General features: G+C 41.8%; 1 protein-coding gene across 1 annotated transcript in view; it reads right to left on the bottom strand.

Moving 5' to 3' along the window:
* The window catches only part of CDH20 (cadherin 20), a 209,361-nt gene that overhangs the window by 31,532 nt on the left and 152,855 nt on the right, over window positions 1-24,974 (bottom strand). Inside the window, exons 2-6 of the mRNA XM_043559012.1 lie at window positions 20,332-20,731; window positions 12,134-12,428; window positions 11,508-11,627; window positions 8,683-8,850; window positions 3,856-4,043 (exon numbers count right to left, since the gene is read on the bottom strand). Coding sequence (XP_043414947.1) covers window positions 3,856-4,043; window positions 8,683-8,850; window positions 11,508-11,627; window positions 12,134-12,428; window positions 20,332-20,577 — 1,017 coding nt within the window. The 5' untranslated portion in view covers window positions 20,578-20,731. The remainder of the gene's footprint in view (window positions 1-3,855; window positions 4,044-8,682; window positions 8,851-11,507; window positions 11,628-12,133; window positions 12,429-20,331; window positions 20,732-24,974) is intronic.

The raw sequence follows: 24,974 nt of genomic DNA, 5'->3' as shown, positions 1-24,974 counted from the left end.
AAAGATTATACTATGATTTGACAATGAAACAAAAATTGTTGTGTGGGCAGAATGGCCTGGAAACAACAGCAGGGAGTAACTCTGATATTAGTGAAGCACATGTATCTGTGTCAATAAGAGCTTTTTACCAAAAAAACCATAAGGAAGAAGAAAGCATTGTATCATTTGAATTGCAAGAGTTTTTTTTTCTTTTATAAAACAATGATGTGATTTACATTTCATGAGCACCTTAGATTTGATGAAATATGTTTTGCTTTTTGTGGCCTGCCTAAGAGGAAAATGGACTCCAAACAATTGCTTGTTGTATGCTGGCAGATAGAAGACATGCTGAAGACCGGAGTAGGGCATAACGGCATGCTCGTCTAGAATAAAGAGCAATCTGAAAAATACGTGTTTCAAGTTATCTTTCAAGCATTTGAGTTAAGAGACTGGAAATCAATTGATTGATTACTTAAAAGCCAAAAAGACCCAAGATAACTGGGTAGTAATCAGTGTGGTTTTATGAAGACCCAATTCTATCAATTCAACTTAATTTTTCTTTTTGAAAAAGTATGTGCTTTTTAGACAAATAATAGGGCTTATGGAAATAAATCAAAAGCAGAACTTCTGTTTCACTTTTATATGACATTATTAATGACAAAGTAGGAAGATGGGTGTGGGTCAGGCATCTGAGTGAATGTTGTTCCAAAAGTACAGACTGAGCAGTCAATAGCCTCTAAAGTATTTATTATATTTGACTTGTCCATCTACCCAACTTATTGACCTCTTTTTTAATTCTATTTTCTATCACCTCCTAAGTTCAGAAGAGAAATCCAAATGACCTTGGCAAAACTGATGCCTATTTTCATTAAATATGGATATAGTTTTAGTAATGACAGTGAAAGATAGTGGTCTATCTTATAAGGTTTAATCTTTTCTCCACATAAGGGAGCTGGAGAAACAATATTGTGGGGTTCCCTTCAGATACAAAATTGTAATAGTATTTTTTTAAATAAATGGCCTATAATAAGGTCTAAGCCATATTCTAATAATTTAAAATACACTGATATATTATTATTTAGAATTATCTTATATTATTATTTTAAGGTACAAAATGAAATTTAAAATATATGGGGAATGCCAAAAGCTCTTTTTCTGATTGTTTAATTTTTTAAAGAAAATTTTTGCATTAAAGAAACAATAATTCTCCAGATCTTTGAGCATTTACCTTGTGTACAGTTACCAGTCATGGTAGGCAGTGTATTATTAACTCTTTACTTGAGGCATACCACATCATAGGGGAGTGTTCTTAATCTTATGTCATATACCAAATTGGTATTACCATTTTTAGTCGTCTTTATAATTCTAATGTGTTATTAAGTCAAAGGATGAGAATAACATAAGAAATTATAATATTTAAATTACATCCAGGTTTATTTGATTATTCTGAAGTTAATATCAGCACTTTACACTGTTTTGAGGTCATCGTGTGCTGGTTTATAAAGATTTCTGGTTGGTGGAATGCTGAATACATCTGTTCTTTTGCTGTATTTGTATATTGCTTATGTAAATACAGGACAAACATGTGAACTTTTCCCTTCTAAATCAGTGTTAATTCAACTCTGTGGAATAGCGTGTAGTAAAGTTGTCGTTAAAGACATTATTAACTTGTGCTCCATTCTAAGTTACGACTTTGTTGCTTTTGTCAAGGTCATCGATGATCTCCCTGTTCCTAAAGTCTGTGGTCGGCTTTCAGTGTTCTTACATGATCTTCAACAGCATTTGTCTTTCCCTTCTCCTGGAAACAGTTTTTAATACCTTCCAGGGTACCGCACTCCCTTGATTTTCCTCCTGTTTCCCTGATCTCTCCTTCTAAGTCTCCTTGCTTATCCTTGCCCTTCTCTCTGACCTCTTCATGCTGGGGTGCTATAGGGCTCATTTCACTGTCTTCTCCGCATGTGCCCAGTCCCTTGGAATGTCATTCTGTTGGATTTGCTTTAAGCAGCATTGATATGCTTGTGACTCCCAAATGTATATTTCCAGCCCAGAACTCTTCTCTAGACTCCATATTCCTGTAACCAGTAGCTACGACACATCTCCATCTGGGTAAGATGTCCACACTTAATCCCAGTATTTGTCACCACCTGCCTGCCACCTTCTCTACCTGCAGACTCTCCCATCTCAGTTAGAGGCAGCTCTGCTCTTGTTGCTCAGTTGGTTCTTCTCTTTCTTTCTTATCCTCATTCAGTCTGTTAGGAAATCCCGTTGGCTCTACTTTCAGAATATATCCAGATTCTGACCGCATCTCACCACCTCCATTCCTACTACCCTAGGCCAAGCCACCATCATCTCCTACCTGGATTATTGCTTCCCTGTTATGGTCTTTTTTCCACACAGCCTACAGAGTAATTATCTTATAATGAAAGTCCAGTTATGTCATACATGTTTTGAAGTCCTCCAGGTATTCCTTGCTTTACTCAGAGGAAGAAGTACTTAGAGTAGCCTGTAAGATCCTATAGGATAAGGAGTATAGGATCCTATAAAGAGTATAGGATCTCTTTACTATCCTATACTCTTTATAGGATCCTATAAGTCAGACTGTATAGGTCTGACTTTTTTCGTCTACTAGTCTTCCCCTGTACTCAGCCTTATCAACCCCTTTGTTGCTTTTGAAACAGACTAGACAGAGCCCATCTCTGGGCCTTGGCACTGGTTTTGCCTGGAACAACATTTCCATGCCCATTCCCTGTCTGCAGGGCTCTGTGTATAGTTCTCACTGAAGTCATTTGTAGGGCACCTCCCAGGGGTGTGCGTTGTCAACCTGCCCAGCTCTGTGCTGTAACTCTACCCACTTTAAATCTTTGTATAAATGTCGCTTGTCTGTGAAGCCAGTCCCAAACACCCAATTTAAATTTAAAGTCATGTTGGCTTTTCTGATCTCACTTTTGTTCTGTTTTACCCCTCCCCACCGTGGCATTTGTCACTTCCTAGTACTATATTACTTTGTTGACTTATTTGGTATTTCAACTATCTTCTTCCCCTTTTTAGAATGTAAGCACCACAAAGGCAGATATTTTCAGTTATTTTACTTACTGTCTACATCATGGGTGTAGAGTGATACCTGGCACATAGGTAGATGCTCGACAAATATTTGTTGAATAAATAAGATATCTTAGATGTATTTAAAGTAGAGGAGATGGAAGATTAAATCAATGAGTTTTTGAATTTATCACATATAGAGCTACTAGGACGATAAAATTTCAATTTTTTAAGGTTTTATTTTCCACCCAGATATATCCATATGTGCTTTATGTCACAGAAAAAATTGGTTTTCAGAAAACTGATATTCAGAAAACTTGGTAATTTGTGAAGCAAAGGAATTTCAAGTGATAATACCACTCAGTAGCTATGTTTGATAAAACTTTTCCAAGCCTAATTAGCATCTGTGGATCTTCGAGTAGCAATTAAAAAATCTCTGCATGTTATTTATTGACTCATAAATAATATTATAGCTTGCTTTATTATTTATGGTGTAAAATAGTGAAATCTGAGTGTTATTCAACTGTAAATATTGATCAAGTCATTAACATCATTAGTGAATTAAGCTACCACAGTTTTTTTAAGTGATTAAGTAATGACTTAGGAGAAATGACATAATTATATTTTTATCATCACATGGTACCCTCTCTGTAAAATGATGACACAGCCAGTGTTTACATGTAAGCGAAAGGAGGTTTTTTTTTTTTTTTTAACAAGTGGAAAGAACATTTGTCCGAGGATTTAAAACATTACATACCTCTAGTGTAACAGCCCTTACTGATCTCATATATATTCCCAGCCTCCATTAACATGATTTGAAAAGAGGGGTTGCCTTACCTTCTTCACAGTTATGATGCCAACTTGGAAATTGGGATCTGTGTTAATGTCAAAGGCATCTGCACCGTCTCCATCCACGATGGTGTATTTCATCTCTGCATTGATTCCCTCATCCAAGTCCTTGGCAAATACTCTACCCACAGTGGAGCTAACTGGAGCTGATTCCAACACACTCATCTGATAATGTTCTGTGAAGAAAGGTCAGAACATGCATTCGTGTAATCTGTTGCTATAAAAAATGCCTCAGTAGTGTCAAATCATATCAGACATGCTGGGCAAAATGCCTTCCTCCTGGTTTAAGAATTAAAACTTGAGTTTTACAGAGGAAAAACTGAAATCCAGACAGGCTGAGCAAACATTATGAGGTCATAGTCTATACTGGATGTTTGATAAGGAGGGACCAAAATAGCTTGACCTAATCCTAAGAATAGGACAGGATGAAGGGTGCCTGGGCAGCTCAGTTGGTTGAGAGTCCAACTTCAGCTCAGGTCATGATCTCATGGTTCATGAGTTCAAGCCCCACATCAGGCTTGCTGCTGTCTGAGCAGAGCCTGCTTCGGATCCTCTGTCCCCCCCCCCTCTGTGTCCCTACCCCACTCATGCTGTCTCTTAAAAATAAATGAACATTAAAAAAAAAGAATAGGACAAGATGAAAACAAAAATATTTCTTCTCCACCCCCTTGTTAACGTTTCTATATTTTTGAGAGCGGGGGAAGGTTAGAGAGAGGGACAGAGAATCCCATGCAGGCATCACACTGTCAGTGTAGAGTCCAACACGGGGCCTGAACCCATGAACTGGGATTATGATCTGAGCCAAAATCACGAGTCAGACGCTTAACCGACCGAGCCACCCAGGTGTCCCCAAAATATTTCTTCTCTCAGTGACTCTACCTTCAGAGTGGAAGGAATTATCTTGCTTTCCAGTCTTTCGGTCCCTCCTAATGAACTATTTCCCCAAATGTTAATTCCTTCTGACAAAGGAAAAAATATGATTGCAAAGTATGTATTTATTCTGTTCACACTTGAAATGCCCACGTTTTCCTTCGTGGCCTGGCCAGCATATGGAGTTTCTAGCTCTGTCCACTTGCCCATATTTAGTGGGGATCAGTGAGCTCTAAATGAGGAACAGCCACAAAGAGCAGCTCCAGCTACTCTACGACCAGCTTCCCGCTCCGTGTGTTGTCCATCAGTGCGTCCTTGCCCTCAGCCCTGCCCACTGCAGACCTCTGTTGTGTCTTGTTCTCTTGTTCCAGGTTAGACTATCCCAAAAGTCGTCACATCTGTGAGAATCTCAGAGTTGGAAATGTTCTCCTTTTCAACTTGATATTTTGAATTCACAATTAAATTTAGTTCATTTTCATTTTCAAAGAGTTGTGTCTTCACTAACTTACCTTCTCTGGGGCTCAACTTTTTGACGTTCTTCATTATTTTGTCAATCAAAATGTGACTGACTAAATAACAAAGAAAATCACACAATCACATTTTCAGTATGTTCATGGTCTCTTATTCTAATATGTATTGGCAAGCTACAGGGAAGCCTGGGATGTAAGGGCTTGAGTTTCACAAAGATTTGGGGAGGTTGATAGCACCCAACCAGCTCACAGCACCCTCCCTTGTACAGGAAAAGAAATAAAGCCTGTTCTTTGCAAATATGAGCCAGGAAATTGCTAAGTTCTGTACTAAGCTGGCAGGCACTTGGATTTCATGATCTCTTTCCATTCTCTTCCCAAGTTGTTGAGGATTATTGCAGAACTTTTGGGAAAAACTAACAAGTATTTTTCCCACACCAGGAAAGCTGCATGTTCTGTGTTTAAACAAGCATATACGTAAGATTTCTACACATGATGGATTGTATTAGAAATAAATAGCCTAAGATCTTGATATTCCTTTGTATTTGGTTCAGTTAAAGGTAACTGAGCTTGCTCAATATAAAATAATAGTTGTGTCATTTGGTCAACATCCCATGATCAAATTATGGTAATATTTATAAGAAAGAAGGAAAATTGAATTTTTAAAATGAGCAGTCAAGGGGTGCCTGGGTGGCTCAGTCGGGTGAGCATCCAGCTCTTGATTTCACTCCAGGTCATGATCTTGGGGTCGTGGGATCAAGCCCTATACCAGACTCCATGCTCAGTGTGGAGGGAGAGAGGGAGAGAAAATCCCAAGCAGGCCCTGTGCTGACGGTGCAGAGCCTGACACGGGGCTCAAACCCGGGAACTGTGAGATCATGACTTGAGCTGAGATCAAGAGTCGGATGCTTAACTGACTAGGCCACCCAGGCGCCCTAATGACGATTACTTTTATGTATTTACATTTCATCTTCTGTGCAACATGGTCCATGCTTTTACTCTACGCTGGATTCTCCATTATTTTGAAAAAGTGACAACTCGAAATGTTTGCTTTAGAATGGGTGTTAAGATGTTGGCTTGCGGGGCAGGACTAAAACCCTGGTTCTCGTTGTGTTGTGTGATGCCATTGTGAAGTTGGCAGGTTTGGGGTGATAGGAGTTTCCTGTGGTTTGTCCAAATTCACACACTTAGGAGCTACATAATAACGTGGTTTTTTGCCCTGTTTTCATTGGAGATACCCTCTAGTGTTAAATTTAAAAAGCCAAATAGGGTAGTTTAAGGATGTTCAAGAATCTATAATATATATATAGTATATATATAGTATAAATAGTATCTATAGTGTACATATATATATATAGTGTATATAATCTATAGTGTGCAATATGAGCCATTCGTGAAGTAATAAAGATAGAACCCACAGAATCAGGAAAGCAGTAAGAAACCAATCCATATGGCATTTCACAAACTGTTCCACGGTGCACTGCTCTTCAGTATGGTAGAGCCAGGCAGCTTCTCAGCCTACTTGCTTGTGCCATTCGTGAAATTCTTACCTAGTGTTCTGCCTGTTTCATAAAATCTCATGGGGGTCTTTGTGTACACCAGTTGTATGTGAGTATTTGAACTTCTATCTTTCAGAGATAAAGGAGCTGGCTCACTTGGTCTGTCTGATTCAGAATATAGCTACTCAGCTACTAGTCTGGCTTGACTCTGGTTTTAGTTTAGTTTAGTTTTTTTTTTTTTAAACCTGATTTCCCTGGTCAAGTCTTTCACCTGGAATTGTGGGTGCTTTCACCTGGAGTTCTCATTTCTCCAACGGCTCCCTTTAGGCATCTGATTCTCAAATTCCCTTCTCCATTGCTGGGCTCCATTCCACAGTTACAGCTCCGTATTTCCACCTTCCTTAAGGACATTCAATCAGATTGTCCTGCTGTCACTTCATATTCAAATCCGTATTTGTCTTCCTCCTTCCCTGCCACTGGTTCCATTATGCATCCTCTATTTCCATCAGTACTACGATTCTTCTCCCTGTCACCCAGACTTAAAACATCGTAGTCATCTTTGACTCCACCCTCTGCCATGTTTCTTCAGCCAGGAAATCAGGAGGCAGAAATCCATGTTTTCTTGTTAGTCCCACTCCAGTCCTTCTGCTGTTTCTTTAAGTCCCTATTAGGTCAAATCTCGACCATTGTAAAAGCCCCCTGACAGGTTCCCCAGCTTCTAGCCTCCACTTTTGCCAACCCCTCCTGTACCTGGCTGTCAGATTAGCCTTCTTTTATGTCTCTGTCTTGCTCAAAAACTTTTCAGTGACTTCCTTTAGAAATATAACACATTTGAAACACTGAAGAGCACGTCTCCACTTTTAGGCAGTCTTTGAACATAAAATTCCGTTCCCTACTTTATTTCCAGGTCTTTCTGTTGTAGATATATATATATGTATATATATATATATATATATATATATATATATACATATATATATGTATAATGTGTGTATATATGTACATATATATGTATATATATGTACATTATATATATGTATAAATATATATGTATATATATTTTCCCTTACATTTCGATTCTACTCGAATGAGCTGTAGGAAAGCAGAGATTTAGTTTGTTTTGTAAACTGCTCTATGTCCCATACCTAGATGGTGCCCAAAACAAATATTTTTTTGAATGACTGAATGGCTTCCCCCTTCTGGAATGTCCTCCTTTCTTTCTATTTAAATCTTTTATATGTTTCAGTCCCCTGTTGAGGTATCATCCTTCTGTGAAGGCTTCTTAGTTCATTGTGAAAGTTTCATTCTGCACTACTCAACTGGCATGGCAAATCTACTTGTTGGTTAACTTCTGATGAGTTTAGAATATGTACTCCCCAGCTAAATTTTAAGCTTCATGGGGGCAGCAACGGGATCTCAGGTATCTTGTATCCCTCATGGCCGGTGCCATTGCAAAGCAGGTACTTGGTACTCTTGTGAGTTGACTGGTTAAGTAGTTAGGCTGCTATGTGTTCACCTACAGTTTTGGCTTAGTTTCTCTGTGTGCATTCTCAACAGGGCAGTATTGTCTCCTAGGGGACAAACATTGGTTCGGGGAAGGGGGAGATCTGAAAAAAAAATCTTAGATGCTACAGTGGTTTGTAGCTTTCTAAAGTTCACCCCTATCCAACAAAATCTTATTCCTTGCTATTTAATTTTATGGGGCAGGGTGCAGGGCATGACGATCAAGGAAAAAAAAAAGTTTAGAAGAGCTCCAGAGAGAGGTGAAAATGAAAAAAGTGAGAAACACTGGTATAGTGCCATGGGATGTTGGAACCTAGAAGGGAAATGTTTATGTGAGAATTGCACAATAAATGTATGAAGGGAACCCATGGATAATTGAACTTAAGGAGGAACTCAGACTGCCCTTTTTCTTTCATTTCTGTAATAGGTGCATCCCTCTGGCCTGAGATCTATACTCTCATTGGTTAGGTACTCACTCTGGGGAAAGCGGGGTGGGTTATCATTGACATCTGAGAGGGTGATGTTGACCGTTGTGGTCCCAGCTAACCCTCCAAGCTGCCCTCCCATGTCCTTGGCTTGGATAATCACTTCATAGTATTCTTTGGCTTCTCGGTCCATGTTCATGAGAGCTGTCCTAATGACACCTGCAGGGCAGAAAAGATTTTGTTTTCATTTTTATTTTTTTTTAAAGTTTTGTTTATTTATTTTTTGAGAGAGAGAGAGAGCTCTTGTGCGCGTGCACACACGAGTGGGGGCGGGGGCAGAGAGAGAGAGGGAGAGAGAGAATCCCAAGCAGGCTCTGCACTGTCAACGGGAACAGGCTCAGTCCCACGAACCGAACTGTGAGATCATGACCTGAGGTGAAACCGAGTCAGATACTTAACCGACTGAGCCACCCAGTTGCCCTAAGATTTTGTTTTTAAAAATAAAACCACAAATGCAGTGTTTAAGATGGGCTTCTAGGTTTCTCCCTTGTGCATTGTTAATATCTAGAGTCGAGATGCAAATCATCTGTGTTTTATTAAATTTGAGGTCAGGAGTCTAGCTTCAAAAAAATGCTGTGCTTAATTAAACAATTGGTGAGTAGGCCCTGTTCCCTCAGGAAGAGCTCAGAGCCCATTTCCTTTGGCAGCATTACCGGGAGAGAACAGGAGGTGGCAGCAGTGTTCTCCAACAGAGTTAGGGACTTGCAGTCTGGGCAGATTTCAAGGGTCTCTGTCTTACCAGAGAAAACTGGGGCTTTGCGTCTGGAAAACAAAGCCTCATATGTCTGCAAATCTGTGATTTTAGATTTCCCTCTTTCAGCTTGCTCTTTCTTCAGCCCCTAGAGCCTTTGTAGTATGAATGACTTTTCTTTAGGCAGCTCACTCCTAGTCTGCTTTTCCCTGCCTCCCCTATACCTGTAAGCAGGTTTGGAATTCTGATACGCTTTCTTTTCTTATATATCCATTCGGTTTTGTTACATTCTGCTTACCTCTGTGCTTCACTGATTTCCGTGAGCTGGGACATGAAAGATGCTCTGTTGGGTTGTTCATTTTTAACATGCGTAAGGGACGAACTTCCCCAGACAGTGAGGAGCAGCATCACATTGTGATGATACAGTGCCATTTAAGAAGAGGGGTCTAAATCAAAATCCAGTGAAATGTGTTGTTTTGATCCTGCGGAGGATGTGCTGTAATGTTTTATCTCCCTTTTAGCCCTGCTACTTAGAAAAGTTGACTTCTCGAGCACTCTAGGCAAAGATTAAAGGCTTGTTTACTGCAAGTTTACAGCATGACCCTGGGCTAAATAGACCTTTTGCATGCAAACAGAAGACATTGGGAACCACAAACCTGTCTCCAGTTTACTCCTGTAGTGTATATATTGCATTATAGTAACAACATTCTTAAGTGAAATATGCAGCATTTTCCTTTTTTAAAATGCCCAATGGGTACAGCAATAACTATCTTTTCATGTATTTTTGACCTTAACACTAAAGATAGCCCCTGGGAGCTGTCAAAATAATGTAAGTTTCCTCTTAGGATATAAAGGACACATTACCCTCTTCTTCTGTATTTTTCTTCCCTGTGGGCATCTCCTCACTACCCCCCCCCCCCCATTTGTAGAATTGTTAAAGTTACTGTTTTATAGAAGTCCCTCACTGCAACCTTTTTTCTTTCCTCCTACTAATTTATACTCCTTCACTTTCTACTTTTATGATATAATTTTCTGAATGCCTGGTTCCCCTTAGGACTTCTGGAAAAAAAAATTCTATCAGGTTGCTAATGGAAATGTATTTTTTCTCTTTCAAATGGAGAGGTGACTTTGAGTGTTCACCATCTACTCTACCTCTGTGACTGTAAGTTTCTTCACTCAAGTTCCTTGTTAATTACTCTTAGGTCTTCAATTTTCTGGTATGTAAAATGGGAATAATGGCGCACTCATGTGTTTCATGAGTTCACAAGAATAATGGGAGGCTCAAATATGGTAATGTCTGTGAAAGTGTTTTAAAAGGAAGAAAGATTGGCACAAGTGCAAGATAATGATAAAACAAATTCTGTAGTCAAAACTCTCAGAACTGAAACAAAACAGAAAAACAAAACCAAACTTCTGTCTTTTCTGCCACATTCCTCCTTACCCATCCAATTCTTTATGCTGTCCCCCCTGCTAGAGCTTCCCACTCAGTACCTGCCTTTTGGGGGGCCACATCTCATGCTCTGTGCTCTTTCCCCCGCCTCAACAAAACCTGTGCGTCCCAGCATCCATTTATTCTGGCCGTGTTTTCTGCTTAGTGCAGGGTGGCTCAGTGGGAAGAACATCAAACCACGTGTCAGGGGACATATCTATAAATAGAAGTACTTTGTTAGGTCTCAGTTCTCAATTTCCTTATCTGTTAAGTGACCAGTGATGGACTGGATGATTCCCCTAAGGCTCTTCATAGTTTCAAAATCAATGATCCTAGTTCTCTAGCAAGCCCAGGTTAATGTGTCAATCCTCTCAGGTCTTTCTGGAGAGATAAAAGATATTCCCTGGGGATAAATTCAGCTGTAAGAGTTATTGAAGGCTAGTGAGGCTATACCTTTGTGTAGGCAGGCTTTCTGGCCTCTCCAGTCACATTTGGTACATTGTCTATACGTAGCCCTGCTCTTACCCACCGGGGCAGTGCTGGTTTCCTGTCTTAATCCTAAAGCTTGTAACAATCTCCTTTGTTTTATACGGTCCCTAGAGAGTCCTTGAAAAAGGAGAGTTGAGTTTGCCGTAAGCAGCAGTTATAAATTAATAGGGAATAAAGCAACCACCTCCCACAACTTGCATCAGATACCTGTTTTGGAGTCCACAGAAAAATATGGCTGGCCCTGGAGAATGCTGTATACTACCCGGGCACTGTTGCCGTAGGTTGGATCGTCAGCATCTGTGGCTGTCACCTGGATGACAGAGGTCCCTGAGGAAGAGAGATGATGGAAACCTGTTCAAGTTGAATTGCTAAAGGCCGGATGCAGTCTGGAATGGGCATTTGGAATTGTTACGTTTGTTTCCTTGGGAGCATCCCTTTTGAGGTCAGGTTTCCATAACTCCTATCTGGTGCCTCTCTAGTGGGACAAGAGTTATTTGTGTTTTAAATTCTTAGTAACCAGCAAGAGGAACACAGCCTTTGGGTTCTTCATTGCTCTTTTGATAATACCAAAATGCTTCTTCCTCATGAACCAAACATGTATCCGTCTATCATCTGTCTTTTAAGAATCAGAACCAAATAACCATGCTAGGCTTATTACTACTATTATTTTTTAATATGACTGATTTCAGTGTCTGTGTAGTTTCCTGCCTAAGGACTTGGTTATCATTTTTGGTACTTTGTGAGCTGTTCTGCACATTCTCTCTTTCTGGGTATAAAGAGGGCGATCTTCTGTAGAACTGCTTTTTGTGAGAATCAGTGACTCTCCACCTTACCCACTGGTGACATTTCTGGCACAGTGGCGACATAAGGTCCATCCAGGAACTTGGGCTCATTGTCATTGATGTCTTGGATTTTGATGATGAACTCAGACTCCGGCTCCATAGGCCTGCCTGTTCTCCTGTCTAGGGCTTGAGCCCTTAAAGTGTACTGGGCCCTTTCCTCTCGATCAAGCCTCTGAATGGCGTGGATGTCTCCAGTGGTATCGTCGATGGTAAACACGATGCCTGCACCTTCTCCTGAGAGGATGTATTTGATGGATCCATCCCCTCTGTCCATGTCTGAATGGAGCTGGGGAAACAAACAGAGAAACTTGAAATCTCATTATGGATATGAACAGGTGTTGGAAATAAATGGATTGTCAGTTTGGTCCAAACTTATGACCTCCTTTCAAACAGTAGTAATTTTTTTTTCACTCAAGTGTTTAAAATGTTGATCTACAGAGAATTACCATACGTTGAACATGATTGTATCAAGGAGCAAATACAGACTGATGAGTAAGTAAAGTTTTTCCATATCACATTCAGTATCCTAGACTTACCACTATATCTTTAGGTTCTTTTCCCTGAGAAGTCTAGAAAACAGGAGTTCTGGAAGTATAGGCCCCCAGCATGAGAATAGAAGCAAGTATCATAAGGAGGAACCTAGCTTTTCCACTTAAGAAAAAAATGAACAAGCCTAATATTTAAAAGTAAAGTTTTTGACATAAATTAAGTTTTTAAGTTTCAAAAACCTGCTGATGATTCAAGTTGCCTGAAAAACTGATGAACTGATTTAAAAATAGGCTGTGGCCACTGTACTGGAAATTGTAAGTGACTTCCAGGGACTCTTGAAACTCTCTGATGCTGTGGTCCTAATCCAGTAATTGCATTCGGTAGGACTATGAGTGCTTGCGTTTCAGGTGTCAACATGGGTTTACTGGAGGTTGTTATTATTTGCATGAGTGTATCTCTCTTTGGTGGGACCGTTTCCTGGGCTTGTCATTGAACCACTCAAATCTGTATGTGGATGGGGACATGCTTTTATCTGCCCATCCAACTGTGTTTTCTACTGGATTACTCTGTCTGTAATGACTGATGCACTCTCAAAAGGAGTCCGGGGGCCCTATATTCATAGTAGGCCTAGAAAGACGTTTCTTCTGCATCTGTAATTATAGATATAGTTCTATGGCAAGAATCCTGGAATTTTGTGTTATCATATAATAAGAGTTTCTCTCTAAAGGGGGCCACCACTAGGTCTGTGGTTGCCTGGGTTTTAGCACTTTGCACAGTTCAGAGATTTAGTTTATAAATCAGGCAACCCGGTGTTACGCTTAAGCTAGTGGGGCAGATAAATGGGGTCTAAAACACGAAGGCGGTTATAAATTGAGGGCCCTTGACAAAGTACTGGATGTTTGTTAGTCTCAAATTTCTGATATTATAAATGTGGAGAACATCATTAATACTTACTTTGAAGGGTTGTTGGGATCATTAGAAATTAATGGATGTAAAGCACCTGGCACACTGTCTTTCCCATAATAGGAGCGCTACAAATGGGGCCGATTATGGTGATGATAGTAATGGTGATATGCATAGAGAAAAGGGTCTTAACAGCCCCAAATCTTCTCTGCTTCTTTCAAATCTTCAAGAGTTTAGCAGAGACGGCTGAAACCACCTGTTGGCTTTTTTATTATGCACAGTCTAACAGTAAAAGCTGCAGAAGGCTGCCTGAAGCATTGCTGGGACAGTGTTACTCTGAGGATTAGGTGGCACAGATACCAGGAGAACACCTGAAAAATGTATTCACGGCATCCTAAGACAAGGGTGGGTTTGGAGGTTGTGGCTGGCTCTGAGGTGATCTCAGATTGACTCACGGCCAAATCATGCAGGCAACTGTTTTGCCGCCTAGAGGAATTCAGCTGTGTCTTATCTAGAGAAGAGAAATAAGAGAATAAAATTGACTGAAAAAATAGCTGTTGATTTTTTTCTACTTCAAGAATTCGATTTAGAATATGCAATTCTCACGTTTCCTCATACCATATACGGTATTATTATTTTTTGCAATCCAAATCTTCTAATAATGCAGTTAAAAAAAAAAAGAGGTGGCCAGCTCTTATTGTGTAGAATAGAAAGCCATTTTGTTGGGACCTGGCCACAAAGAAATGAAAATCCATTCCATTGGGAGCTGTGTTTCCAGGCAAAGGGATGGAATTGGGCGAAGGAGGACAAGGACCTCAGGATGTTTTTTAACTTAAAAAAAAGTTGCTGAGTATTTATATATGTTGTAAGACATGTAATCTTAAGGCATGTGACGTAGAACATTTACTTAGAATGAGATAGGTTCATTTAGGGCATGGCAGATTATTTAGGGGGAAAAGAAAAGAATATCTGACATGAAGTACACAGGACTGTTTTGAGGTGTTCTGCGTATTATCTAAAAAGTTTTATCTTATGGTCCTTAAAAAAACTAAGCATGCTCTCTATCATTATAGGCCAAACATAAGTGTTCTGCCTGTGGGGAGAGCTTAATAAATAACAGAAGACTAACATCATTGCTGCTGCAGGGGGTTCTAGTTCCTTAGGAGCCATCCGGCTGGCTGAGGTCAGTATAATCTGGGCTGAACCTCAGATCTGTTCTCTGTTTTTGTCAGTGCTGGGAGAAGAATTTGAGGAACTCTGTATGGTAGGTTCCTTGAAGGCGGGAACCATGTGGCTTTCATCGCAGTGTGGGTTCTCACATGCAGCAAATGCTCAGTACAAGTGTATCGAATGGGGCATGTAGCGTACAGGGTTAGGTTTAAAGCATTTTGTGGGATCTTGTTCCCTTTGTCTCAGAAGAGCTAGCAAGCATCTTGCAGGTAGCTTCTGTGTGTGTGTGTGAGCCCGTGTGCAAGAGGGAGAGGAGAGAGGGAGGGAGGAAGGAACAAGAGGCATGATGAGCCTCTCGTGAACAGGAAGAGATGGGGACCAGCTATGAAAGGGACCAGAATCTGCTTACACAGAACTGTTTTCTGAGGAATATCATTGTATCAGTTCAGGATCCAGTCAGGGAACAAAACCTAAACGAGTTATGTTCGCAGAGTGAATTTAATATGGAGGATTGAAAAGGCAAAAAGGGAACATGGAAGTATTGGAGAGAGAGAGAGAGAAATTCCAGGAAACAGCTAGCGTCCCTCTGGCTGGAGGAACAGAGGGCAGCAGTTGGCGCTTCTGGAATCTAGATGTTTGGAGGAGGCTGGGCCTGAGGCATCCGAGGAGGGAGCACGGCCGCCTGGGGCTGGGGCTTCAGGAGCTCAGTGGATGTGCCCCTATCACGCACTTCTCTCAGACTTCAGACTCCGATTTCTGAGAAGGGTGTACCATCCAGTCGTGCTGCTATTGTTGAGGGGGTGTGGCGAGGCTGGTGCTGTGCTGGGGGTGGGGGAAGCATCCAGGAACTGGAGCCATTTGCTGGCTTCCAGGAACAAGTCCCTTCTCCCTCTTCCTGCCTCTGGTTCTCCCTCTAGTACATTGTACCGTCAGAACCCAAGGGGGAGCTGGTCGGGAAAAGTCTGCGTCTTGACATCACCGTGTGGAGTATGGTAAGGTGAACACAGAGCCAAGAGACCCCAGCTTCCGGAGCAGCTTGGTAGTGCGCATTTAATATTAGGGTTTACCAGCCGTAGAAGACACGTTTGGTTGCGACCGTTGCAAACACGAGACGTTGACGGCTTTCCCCGAAGTCACTCAGCAGATTGTCCGTGTACTAAAAATGTGTTTTCCGTTTCACCGTATCTAATTCACCTAACACTGTCTGAGTGCCAGCTCTTCTGAGGAAGGTAAGGAGCTTCTGGAATGGAGTTGGCAGCACATGCTCATGCACATCTTGGGAGAACATTCTTCTCCCCCAAATCCAGGCAGAATAAGACAGGTGGATATCCTGCTTACCCTCGTAATGCTTCAGTTCAGCTAAAGGAGTAGTGAGTGATGGGCAGTCCATGTAGATTGTGACAAATCTTGGTTGATTTAGGATTTTCAAATCAAGGGTGATTTTCACTCTGTTTTGGTCATCTTTCATAGTGCCTCGTACAATTCCAGGAATGCAGTAGTGCTTCCACTCTGTGGTCAGACAGCTGCCGTGGAGCCGTGGACCTCAGCATGCCTTGGAACCGCAGCGTCGTGCCCAGGCACAGGCTCTCTGCATCCCCCTCTTTGCATATGTCAATATAAGCTAGCTTTAACTCGACACTGCCTTGTCCCTGGAAAGCCCAGTGTGGGTTTTATAAGGCCATACCAATTACAGCCGGTAATTGTTGCCATACTCCTTCTGAAATAGGCAAATACTCAGGCAGGCTCTCTAAACAGACATCTTCCAGAGCTCAAGGTGACAGACTGAATGCCCCTGGGGGGGGGAGAGGGAGTGAAAGTGGATGAATTCTCTTTCCTAACAAAGTGAGGGCGGAGGGAAGTGCCTGGGTCAGTGAATATAAAATGTGGAGGTCACACCCCACTTCAGTGGCTGCGCAGTGTTGGTTGAACAAGGTGGCTGAAGAGATGCACGCAGGGTGTTCTGTGTCCTGGGTTGGGGTAGTTAGGAAAGGGTGGGCACTAATCATGAATACTCGAGGGTGCTACACAGCCAAGTATTCCCAACGTCAGGAAGCAGTCAGGCTTGCTTGGATTCCTGGTGTCACCCTAACGCCATCGACTCTTGTGTGTATTTCTTAGGGCCAAATCTCAGGGCAGTGAAAAGGAAAACCCGTGGCTTCAGTGTCAGATTTCCTGTTACCTTCTTTGTAACTGGGGGCAGTAAGCATAACGTTCCTGAGCCGTGTTCGGTCGGCTGAGTATCGGAAAGTGGTGAATCATACTCGCCTCACAGCATTGTTCTGATGGTTAAGTGACCTGCTCTGTGTGACTGTGCCTGGCACGTGGTCCTGTGGAAGCCCGGTAAAACGTTAGGTGCCCTCGTCTTTCTGTAGTTTTATATGTCCAGCTCTGTGCTGGGTGCTCAGGGTTGGAGAAGCGTAGGGAAGGCTACAGATGGCATCTCAGTTTCCACCCACGGGAGAAGGGAAGGGGGCTCTAGACTGTACATGCACACAAAGCAACTACTGAATACAAATGTATTTTCCGAAACTTACTTTAGCAGTAGCCATGTATGTATAGTTGGAAGAAATATTTTACAAATAATGAGTAGCTAGAAGCCTTTGGAATTCTGAATAGATAGAAGATGTGTTCATGATGGCAGTGGCTTTTAAGCTAGGGCCCTGAGAAATCTGAACATGATTCAGCAGAGAGCTGGTGATTGTGTGTCCTGGGCAGGGAAGTAGCCTGAGTACACGTCTGAGGTAGGGACAGATGCCCTAGGTGTGTGTGTCAGGGTCAGTAAGGAGACCAGCGTGACTGGGATCGGGACTAGATTTGAGAAATCATGGGGGAGGGCCGGGTAAGGGAGAAGGACTCATTTTCTGCAAGCCCTTGAACTATATGCCAAGAGCTCTGATAAGCACTGGAGCCACAACGCTTTCTTAATCAGAGGAGTGACATGATCGAAAGGGTGCTTCAAGGAGATGAATGTCCTGAGTCCTGGGGGGAGGAATGGGAAGATCCTCTCTACAGGGAGATGGGCAGTGGCTGCTTAGTTAATCTAATCATGAGGAGCAGAGGGACCACAGTAATGACAGAGCCTGGAGAGGATGAGGTGACTCTGAGAGAAACTGGCAAGGAGATGCTGACAGGATGTGGTGACTGGTTGTGCATGAGGGATGGAGAGAAAGAAAGTCAAAGCCACAGATTTTGAGGCTAAGAGATTTGCAGCTGCACTAGGTGTATGCATCCTGAGCTACTGAGTTCCTGTGACGAAATCCCTGCCTACCGCTGTTACCACCACTATCCTTACCACCACTGCTACAGAGTCATGGTTGTGAAGATCTTACTCTGGACCAAGTACTGTGCTAAGCACTTTACATGTATTAGCTTATTTAACCCTTACTGTGCCATGAGGTATTCACTTATTAAATGTCTTTTTGAATGCCTTCTATGTGACAGGTGCTGTGTTAGGCCTTGGGGATAAAATGGGAGCAATGTCCTTGCCCTTATTAGAGTCTAATCCAAAGGCTTCAGACAATGCTCCTGTCAATAAACACATGGATGAGATGTTGTGGGTTGTGATTAGAGTTCTGAAAAAAATAATGGTAGTGAGAGAGCCTGACCAAGGGGCCTACCTTAGAGAATGGTCAAGAAAGACCTAGATTCAAAATGAGCCCTAAAGAGCGAGGAGAAGCCAACCACCAAAGAAGCCAGAGGAAGAATTTTTATTATGGAACAATAAGGCAAAGCTTGGCAAGTTGTAGGAAGTACCAGGAAGCTATGTCTCTGGAACATGAGACCAAGGGAAAGAAAGAGTGGCCTGCAGTGTGGCAGGAGGCCAGGAGGCAGGCTGGGTCAGAGAGGAATAGCCATGGCAGCCATGGGGAAGAGTCTGGATGATTCAGAGTACAATGGGAGGACATTGAAGGATGGAAGAAGAGGGACATGGTCTGACTCTCATGTGTGGAGATTGGATTGGAAGAAAGTGTGGGTGGAGGTGCGGAAACTGGTTGGGAGTCTAGGCGTTTGCAAAGGTGAGAGGCGACAGGGGAAGTGGAGGGAGGAGGAATGAAGGATTTGGGGATATGTTTTGGCTAGGGGCTGACAGATTGCTGGTGGAGAGCATGTGGGGGGCAAGAGAAAGATTTTACAAACTGAGTGATGGCAGTGCGAACATAGGGAAGATGCCAGGGGTGGGCAGACTCGATTTGGGAAGAAAACCAAGAATTCCTTAGCGGATATGCCACGTTTGGGAGGGCTTTGAGCCATAAATGGAGAGCTGTCACGTGTGCAGTGGGGTTTATGAGTCTGAAGCCCAGACGAGCGGTCTGAGCCAGAGATAGAGGTTTTGGATTCGTTGGTCTAGAGGTGGTGTTGAAAATCATAGGGCGTGGCAGATCCATCCAGAGCATGAATGTGGGTAGAGAAGAGACCCCAGGCAAAGCTGACGAGATGGACCACTAATGGAGGGTGTCAGGTGAAGGGAGAAGACCAGCAAAGAGGCTGAGGAGGAAGGAAGGAAAATGGGATTGTGATGATCATGAGGCAGAGAGAGAAAAGTGAGTCAAGAAGGAAGGACTAGTGGGCAGCGTCTGAGGCTGTGTCGGGCAGTTCCATAATATGAAACCACAGGATTTGGTAGTAGGGAGGTCCTTGGGGGCACTGAAGACACAACTTTAATGCAGCAGACAGAAGTCAGATCTGAATCCACAAGTGGGTGGGAGTTGAGGAAAGAGACAACTCTTGGGAAGTAGTAGTTCTTTTATTATCCCCATTTGATGTTTGAGGAAACAGGCTAATGGGGCTTTGTGTCCTGTCCAGAGTCACTCCGGAAGCAGTTGGTAAAGCTGGGTTTTGAACCCACATGTGTTTGACTCTGAAGCCCACCCACATTCTTAGCCTCTGTGCTAAACAAGTGTTTAAGTTATCATTTGAATGAATTATTTATTTTCTAATTAGGTCCTTGTTTCCCCTTTTCTCTCACTTGGTTGCTTTCACAAAATGGTCTCTGATTAGCATCCAAATAAAGTAAACACAGGAGAAAGCCTGGATTAAAAATGAAATGATGATAGATAAATCAAGGGAATTCGAGTGTAAAGTTTATAAATATATTCATTGATTGTCTCCAACTATTCTAAAGCGCATGCTAGGATCTTCTGAAATGAAGAATGTTTTATTCTTTTTTTTTTTCCATTAAATTTAGGCCCCAGGCAATACCTGTGGAAATGCTTTGGAAAAAAAAAAAAAAAAACCAAAACAAAGCAAAGTAAAAAAAAAACCCTCCCTCCACTCCTCCCTTTTCATTTCCCAGTTTCTTCCCCATCCTGTTATTCCCCAGGCTGCTGCTGCCTCTTTTGGGACTCGAATGTTTCTCGCAGGGTCCCAGGCTTTTCCTCCAAAATCCAATTCCTTGTTTTTTCCCACTTAGAACAGACATATGAACAAGGCGAGAAATCTTTCCTTTCCTGACTGGTATCTGACAAAGCAAAAATTAGATTTCAGCTAGCTGTCAAGTAACATACCGCTAGGTAAAATTGTTCTCAGGACCCAAACATGGGCTCGGTGACCTTTTCATATTCAGTTCATATTCATACTCTCTTTCAATATTCAGAACCCTGATAATGTGTCTGTGTGGCCATTCTTACCTTGCCGACATACAAAGGGTCAGTTCCAGTGTACTCTTCCAGAACAAAAAACTGATTCCAAACCCAGCTCCTCTTTGTCCGCGAGTGTGACTGTGGCTTATCTGACAGGAGCGCTTCTAATTTGCCTGGTGGTGTTGGCGTGCCGGAGAGAACGGTGGTCGTAAGGTCCATCAGTCCCCAGAAGTACAAGGACATGCCAAGTCCCAGCCAGCTCTTTGCATTGCTCATTCTACCAGAAGTCCACATGGGATTGCCAGGTTTTCAGAAAGTAGAGTACAGGATGATGAAGCCACTGGAACTTGAGGGTTTTCCAAATAAAAAATAACTACTACAGTTTACCGGACACTTAGGCTTCTCAAATGAGATCCCGATTCAAGTCAATCTGCTTGAAGTTGACTTCCTGTCAAGTGAAGGAGAACACACTGTGATGATGTCAGTTCTTTCCTGTGGGCTTATAGCAAGTTTTCAAGAAATGTCAGTAAATATTCCGTTCTCTACTCCATGAATTAAAGAGTCATCACATGTTATTGCTTTAGAAATGTTTGAGTAACAAATAATATTTTAATAAAAAGAAGACAACCTATCTAGCTATAATCAATCGCAAGCCTTTGGATATGGATTTCAGCGGGAATAAAACTGGTGAATAAATTTCTTCTCATTGATATCATAGTTGGAGGGTTATGCTGTATTATTGATTGGCTTGAATTAATAGTGCGCTCTTTGAAATATTTATGATCAGGCAGCCTCCTAAACTCTTAAAAATAGCGTTCGCTTCCAAAATTTACAGCTAATAACTAATATTTTCATTAGCCCAACTGCTTTTCTTGGCTCATTAAAAAACCAAAAGCAAATCTAACTATCATTTTTGCCACCCACAATTATCTTGTGTCTACCCCATGTTATCGATAATATTAGGAATCTTGGACTTCATTTACAGGCAGCTACAGATCCCTTTCTGACTCTAATCATTCTCTGACCTCCTGGTGGAATCAGAGTTTCACACTCTACTGCTTTGGCTCTGAAGCACTGAGAGGGGCTGCTAATGTGACCTTTCTAGGATTTGAACGGCCAGTTAATCATTATATCACTCACACCAGACTTTAAAAGTGCCATTAGTCACATGCCTCTGTGGGCATGTGAAGAGAGGCTAGCCAACACATTTTTTTCCTGATCTGAAAGAGTCATTTAGACAAAAGGATGTTGACTTCTGCCCTGGGGACACCTTTTCATCAGTCAAACTTCTTTGGTTGCTATGAAGTCAGATTAGCTGGTGACCTCACTCCTGGGCTATGACCTCATCAACCTTTTCTTCCTTGACTTTGGCTGGGTGTCATGAAATGGCATAGCCCTTCCACCACTCTGTCAGCACAACCAAAGTAACTTCTGAGGGCTTAATATTTTCACTGTTGATGTGGAGAACTGCTGTCATCATCTCAGAACAAATGTGTGTATTTGGGGATTTCCGACCCATGTAGCTAAACAATGCTCCATTTCTGCAAGTGGTTTAAAATGAACGCATTGATGCCATCTCAATTACCACCTTCTACCAGTCATCAGAACTCATTTTAGTGACCTCTCAAATACTCACTGTTGAAATGAACAAAAGAATTAAAAAGATATCTTATAATCATTTCACATAATATGCCATTTCATTTCTGTGTAAGAAATCACTTCAGAGAGAACTGGTAAAGAGGACAAGCTGGGGGAGACCAGGGAATTTCTGTAATAGAATGGGAGGCTATGCCTCAAGTTCTAGCTTGAAAGGCAGATTGACTGTTAAGTAAAAGCAAGCTAGGTGTACCTTATTTAAGGTGACGTGTTTGTTAATAAAGAACAATGGTGTGTTAGAAGGTTGCTCACCAAGTATTAGTGGTTTCCTCTTTGGACAGAGAGGCAGAAACCCAGTTCCAGGGAAGAAGGAGTCTTGTTCTGGAAGAAGGAGTCTTAACCCGAGGAGATGGATTAATGAACAAAGACTGGTGAGAAACAGCTATGCTGTTTTAGGGACTTAAAGGATGGACCGAAGGGCATGACCCCAAAAAGCTATCGCCAGAATACTGTGATGCGTCATCACGAGGGGATTATTCCATGTGTTGTGAAGCACAAACCCATGTGTAACTTCCCCAGAGAGCATTAGATTAAGCGTCCGATACTTCAGCCCCTGGTGGTATTTTCATTACCTCTGACTTATTCACTCTGTAAACTTCCGTTCCTCCTATTAAGTAGGGAGGCATAATTGTACCTACTCCACAGGACTACCCTGAGGATCTATCAGCTGAGAGAATGTAGGCGAACGTACTCTGTAAATGGCTGGGGAGCCAGCTGACATTTGAACGACCATGTGTGTAAAAACGACGAAACTGAGCCTGAACCGTATTTCATGGGCACTTTTTGGACCATAATTTTGAAAGGACTTAATGTATATATATTATTTCAGATTTCTATATCTGGGATAAGTACTATGGGGTAGTAGATTCTGACCCAGCCTAATTCTCTAATAAACAACATTATTTTTTTTTCCATATAAGGGAGCTTAATGAAGGACCAGCTAGCTATTTGAAAATTCTGTAGAACAGAGAAAAATTCTTTTCTGGGATTGCATTTATCAAAGTTAGACTAAACTCAATACACACACACACACACACACACACATATACACACACACACACACACTTTATTTAATGTATTTCCTTTGGTATCTGTGTTTCACATGTATACATTTTGCCTAAGCATTATTTTTGACGATTTTGTATTTTCTCTGGCTAGTATTAACATCTTGCTTTTGAATTCTAAGTGCCCAAGTGCATACGCGTTTTTGTGTGGGGTTTGTAGATGCCCCCTTGCCTGCTTGGATTGGCTGAATTTTCTGGACAGAATGAGATTTGAGGAAATTTTGAGGGATTTTAAATACTGTCCCTTATATTTTCTCATCTCTTACAGACTACGCATGCATACATTCTTGCCAGTTAACCCCCCCTGTCTTTCCCTCCGTGTGCTCTGAAGAGCTCAAGGAGAAAAAAAAAAAGGTGTTCTTTGGAATCTTTGTGATGAATATTTTGTAGGCGGTTCAGCTGCCTCAGCTTTCATCTGTCTCTCCTGCCCACTTTGGCCTCCTACACACGAGTGCAAAGGCCTCACGTTCTTCCCTTTTGCCGAACACGGCCGAGGGTGGATGTTGAGGACCTGTGGAGCCCCTCGGTGGTCCTGTGAAAGCTCCGGTGGTCCGGGTGCCCCTCTCACGCTCCCCGTCACAGACATGAAATATCAAAGCCCGCTGTGCCTGTAAACTCTTTTGTGTTAAACAACTCGATAGCTGCAGTTGATGGAAAGCACTTTATTCCTGCTTCCTCGGGGGCAGAATACATGAAAAATACTCCCTGCCTAACTTTTCAGAAAGTACAGTCTGGGTTATACAAAAGTTCCATTATCTTTTCATAATTAGGGCTGTTTATACACGTGAAGGGAAATCGGTTCTATCAGAAATACTAACCCATTTTCACTTTTTATAAAAAATACGGTTCTCCTGTTCATGTTTTTCCTATGGGATAATAATAGCAATGACATGTTTGAAGGTGGGCTGATTTCTGTTGTTCGTATAAAGGAAGAGACTAATATATGTATATTTGTATGTATGGATTTGCTTTGGAAGACCACATATGCCACACCGAGAATACATTAGTGGAAATTGACTTCTGTGTTAAATGAGTCTTTTAAAAGTTTTTCCCCCATCCTGCCTGAAGAAAGCAAACAGCTTGGTAATGAACACAGTAGGAAGAAATTAAAGTTGTAGATAAAGTGTGCTCTTGGTGAATTGTTTATTTCATTACTTAAATTCGTTGTGATATTTAAGATGGAGGGGGAAGGGATGGTTACTGCTTTCTCCTTGAAGTGAACTGGGCTTTTATGGTCTCCCTCTGATTTCTTTCTTCATTATTCCAGTTTTCCTGAGCCTTTCATGGTTAATGGAAGTACTACTCAGTAAAGCTCAAATGACATCTCTGTAGAAGCAGAAAGTCACTTGCCTCTGCCACAGACTCTTTCTATAAAGGGAAGGTGTTTTAATTTTCTAACATAGCCTCATGCCTTTAAGAGGTAAACATAGATGATGATATTGTGGTTTTGGGGAACTAAACTTCTTAAGCTATCGCTTTTAAGGAAAGAGCCTTAAAAATGTACTTAGAAAAAAAAGAAACCTGTGAAGATCCTAAATATTACAGTGAGCTGTGACAGCGTACTATGACGTGCATCGACATTGAATCGAAACGCATCTCAGTGTCACAATGCCATCCTGCCTCAATCAAGTGTCTCGCTTGAGAAATATGAGCAAAAATACTGTACTTTATAGGAGTCACAATTCTTCAGAATAGGATATAGAACCCAGAGAGAACAGAGCAGGTGGTTGTGAGTATAAATTGGAGTGAAAAATTCATATGACGATGATATCTTTGAATATGTACAGTTCACAAACAGCAAGATTCCCATTGTGGAATTCTGTAAAGAAATTACTTCCATTGCTTGTGTCAATGAACTTGTAGCATTCCTGAATCTGGGTGTGTGTGTGTGTGTGTGTGTGTGTGTGTGCTACAGACCAAAGTCTACCACTGGGGACATGTTTTGGAGAAGGTGTGTACTGTGGTTTTGTG

This window comes from Prionailurus bengalensis, chromosome D3 (assembly GCF_016509475.1).
Source record: "Prionailurus bengalensis isolate Pbe53 chromosome D3, Fcat_Pben_1.1_paternal_pri, whole genome shotgun sequence".
In the NCBI taxonomy this organism is placed as follows: Eukaryota; Metazoa; Chordata; class Mammalia; order Carnivora; family Felidae; genus Prionailurus; species Prionailurus bengalensis.
Note: the sequence above shows the minus strand (reverse complement) of the source record. Positions and strands in the feature narration are given on the sequence as shown.